Source organism: Octopus bimaculoides, chromosome 16, assembly GCF_001194135.2.
Source record: "Octopus bimaculoides isolate UCB-OBI-ISO-001 chromosome 16, ASM119413v2, whole genome shotgun sequence".
Taxonomy (NCBI): domain Eukaryota; kingdom Metazoa; phylum Mollusca; class Cephalopoda; order Octopoda; family Octopodidae; genus Octopus; species Octopus bimaculoides.
The window spans coordinates 19,134,013-19,137,576 of record NC_068996.1 but is presented as its reverse complement, the minus strand read 5'-3'; the positions used below and the strand labels follow the sequence as shown (position 1 = coordinate 19,137,576).

Here is a 3,564-nt window from a genome sequence, read left to right as displayed (position 1 = left end):
CCCGCCATATCCATCAGTCTATGCCATCTAATATAATAGAGAGAGAGAGAGTTTTGACAATTCTCCCTCCTACCTTCTCTCTCTCTCTCTCTCTCTCTCTCTCCTTTCTTTCTCACAACTTTTCTTACAATGACCCTTTCTCTCTTACTCTCTTTCTCTCTCCCTCCCTAGTTGTCTTTTACCTGTTTCTCTCTCTCTCTCTCTCTCTCTCTCTCTGTACCCCCTCTCTTTCACTTTTTTCCAACAGTTCTTTTCTGTCTTTACTTGTCACACTCCAAAGCTGGAGTGTGACAGCGATATTTCAAAATGCTGCTTCTGCCATCTAGCAACGAAGAGGAGGCGTGTCTCATTCTCTCTCTTTTTCACTATCTCGCACTCTTTCTCTTTTACATTTTTTCCCCCCTATTGTCCTCTATATCTGTTTCACTGCCTGTCAGATATTCAGTGTGTGCAAAGCTCTTTCTCTTGGTAATTCAGATCTTAACCGAAGCCAGCGCCATCTAGCGAGAGAGGCGTGTCTCTCACCTTTCTTTCTCTCTCTCTCTCTCTCTCTCTCTCACTCTCCTTCCTACATGTTTCTCACACGTAACACTCATCCTTTCTTTATTCCATTGATCGCTCTCACACCCTGCCTTTCCTTTTCTTTTCTTTCACCCTCACTCTTTCTTACTCTCACACTCACTCTCTTTCTCACACACACACAAACGCACGCACGCGCGCGCACACACATTTACATATATGGAGACATGAAGACGCACACACTTCTTTATCCTCTCTCATTCTCTGTCTACCCCACGTTTTTCATCCCCCTCTATGCTTTCCTTTCCTCATTCGTTTCTCTCCTGTCTTTTCCAAAGGGTCTGATGCTAATGCTTAATAGCCTGAACTGCTGCCAGTGCCATCTAGCGGGAGAGAGGGGCGGTGCCTGTATTATTGTATTTCTTTCTCCCTCGCACTCTCTTCTCACTCTCTCTTTACCTCCCCCTCTTCCTCTATCGTTCAGCCTCTCTCTTCCTCATTCTCCCTAACTCTATCTTCACAGTCTGTCTGTGCACGAAGCTTCTCTCGGTATATTTACCAAAGGGTCGACCCTGATGGTGATATTCACAACCGCCGCGCTCGGCAGAGTGGTTTATATGTTGCCGTCGCGGCCGTAAGCTTTTGTTTGTTTGTTTGTGGACCCACAGAATATACAGAATCAAAAAAAAAAAAAAGGGGGTTACCCCTGCCAGCTACCGAGAGTTCGTACTGGAGGCTACCCGAGGATTACTACTACTTCACACCTACTACTAATATTACTACTACTACTACAATTACCACCATTACCACCTCCATCTCCAACAACGCCTCCACAAACGACAGTCAACAACACTGCCGCCACCATCACCGCCACAACTACACCGCTGTTGCTGATACTACTACTACCACCACCACCACCACTATTACAACTACTACTACTACTACTACTACAACTACTACTACTACTACTGCTACTGCCGCTCCTGCTGCTAATGCTGTTACTACCTCCACCATTCAACACCACAACCACCACCATCTACTACTACTACTACTACCACTACTGTCACCTCCACCACACCACCACTACCGTCAAGTGAACAAACACACTGCCACTGCGGACGTAGGATTGTTTATTTGTGGATCTAAAAGCATACAGAGCTGGGGAAAAAAAAGGGGGTTGCCCTAGCCAACCAGTGAGAGCGTATAACAAGCAACCTACCTGAGGATTTTACAAACTATCTCTACTGCTACTACTATTACGGTCATTATCCACCTTCAATCACCATCATCATCATCATCATCATCATCATCATCACCACCACGCCAACATTAACAAATAGACAGTCATATCTACATTATCAACAACAAAAACAACAACCATAACAACGATAACAACAACAACAATTACAAAAATAACAATTGTCACAACTGCTATCACGGATCGAACTTGCTGCTTCCATTGCAGCCGTAAGATTTTTCGTTTATTTTTTTTGTTATCATTATTATTATTATTATTATTATTATTATTATTGTTGTTGTTGTTATAATTTCTACTTCCCTTTTGTTGTTTGTAAAAACCACACAGAAACGGGTCGTCTCTCACTTAATCTCATTCTCTCTCCGTCTCTCTGTGTGTCAGCCATTTGTGGACCCAACTACAGTAAACAGAACTGAAAAAGTGGGGTTACCCACCTTGCCAGCTGTTGACAAGTACGCCGTGCAGTTTCTGTACCATTACCTACCAAACACGACACGCTACCACCACGGCCGGAAAGTGTTGTGTTTTTATTCTTGTTTATTTTTTTTTCCTTCAATATTTTTTTCTATTTTATTGCTGCAATTAATGTTAAGCACCATTACCAAAACTATCTGTGGACCTTACATATACAGTCAAGAAAATTAAAAGAAGGTTACCCCTGTTTTTGAAAGCGCGTATTGGAGATTACCAGAGGATTTACACACACATTCACAACAACCGAATACGCGGCTGCTACAGCCGTAAGGTTTGTTTGTTTGTTTGTTTCATTCATTTGTTTGTGAACACTAACTTTTTCTATAAGGTAGTCTCTGCTTCAGGCAGAGACTTAAGAAATCGTACTGGAGGTTAGCCAAGGTTTACACCACCAACAGCCCAGCATGCTGTCTGCAAAGACACCGTATGATGCTGTCAGCTCAAACAATTACGCCATGACTACAATGCCCGGTATGAACAGTATGGGCAACGTAGGGTCAATGAATATGTCAAGCATGGCTTATTCCCATCAGCCGATGTCCAACATGACCAGTATGAACCCGTCTCTTAGTGGGATGAGTATGAGCGGTATGGGAATGCATGCATCGATGGGTGCAATGAATTCGATGAACGGTATGGGTGTCGGGTCGATGACACCGGTCAACGGCGTAGGGGTAGGATCTATGGGAGTCGGTTCGATGAACCCTGTCAACGGAGTTGGGGTCGGATCAATGCGAGGAGTTGAACTCAATATGAACAGCATGAATCGAGCCCAAGCGATGCGAGCCCGTGACAAGACGTACCGACGCAGTTACACCCATGCTAAACCCCCCTATTCTTACATCTCCCTCATTACTATGGCCATCCAACAGTCCCCCCAGAAAATGTCCACCCTCAGCGAGATCTACCAGTTCATCATGGACCTCTTCCCGTTCTACAGACAGAACCAGCAGCGCTGGCAGAACTCGATCCGGCATAGCCTGTCATTCAACGATTGCTTTGTCAAAGTGCCTCGGACGCCCGATCGTCCGGGAAAGGGCAGCTATTGGACCCTACACCCCGATTCGGGAAACATGTTTGAGAATGGGTGTTATTTGAGGAGACAGAAACGATTTAAATGTCCTAAGAAGGAAGCCATGAGACAGGCGGCACGATCTGCAGCAGTGACCGGGGGTGGGTCGGCGGGTGGGTCGGGAGGAGGATCTGGACCTAGTCAACAAGGTTCCCCCGACCCTTCTCTCAACGATGACAGCCCCATTTCCGACTCACCCGGTCGCCAGGGAGATCTACATGTTCAACCGAAAAGCGAGATA

General features: G+C 45.4%; 1 protein-coding gene across 1 annotated transcript in view; it reads left to right on the top strand.

Moving 5' to 3' along the window:
* The first annotated feature begins 732 nt into the window (after positions 1-732).
* The window catches only part of LOC106882143 (hepatocyte nuclear factor 3-beta), a 7,198-nt gene continuing 4,366 nt past the window's right edge, over positions 733-3,564 (top strand). Inside the window, exon 1 of the mRNA XM_014932715.2 lies at positions 733-3,556. Coding sequence (XP_014788201.2) covers positions 2,656-3,556 — 901 coding nt within the window. The 5' untranslated portion in view covers positions 733-2,655. The remainder of the gene's footprint in view (positions 3,557-3,564) is intronic.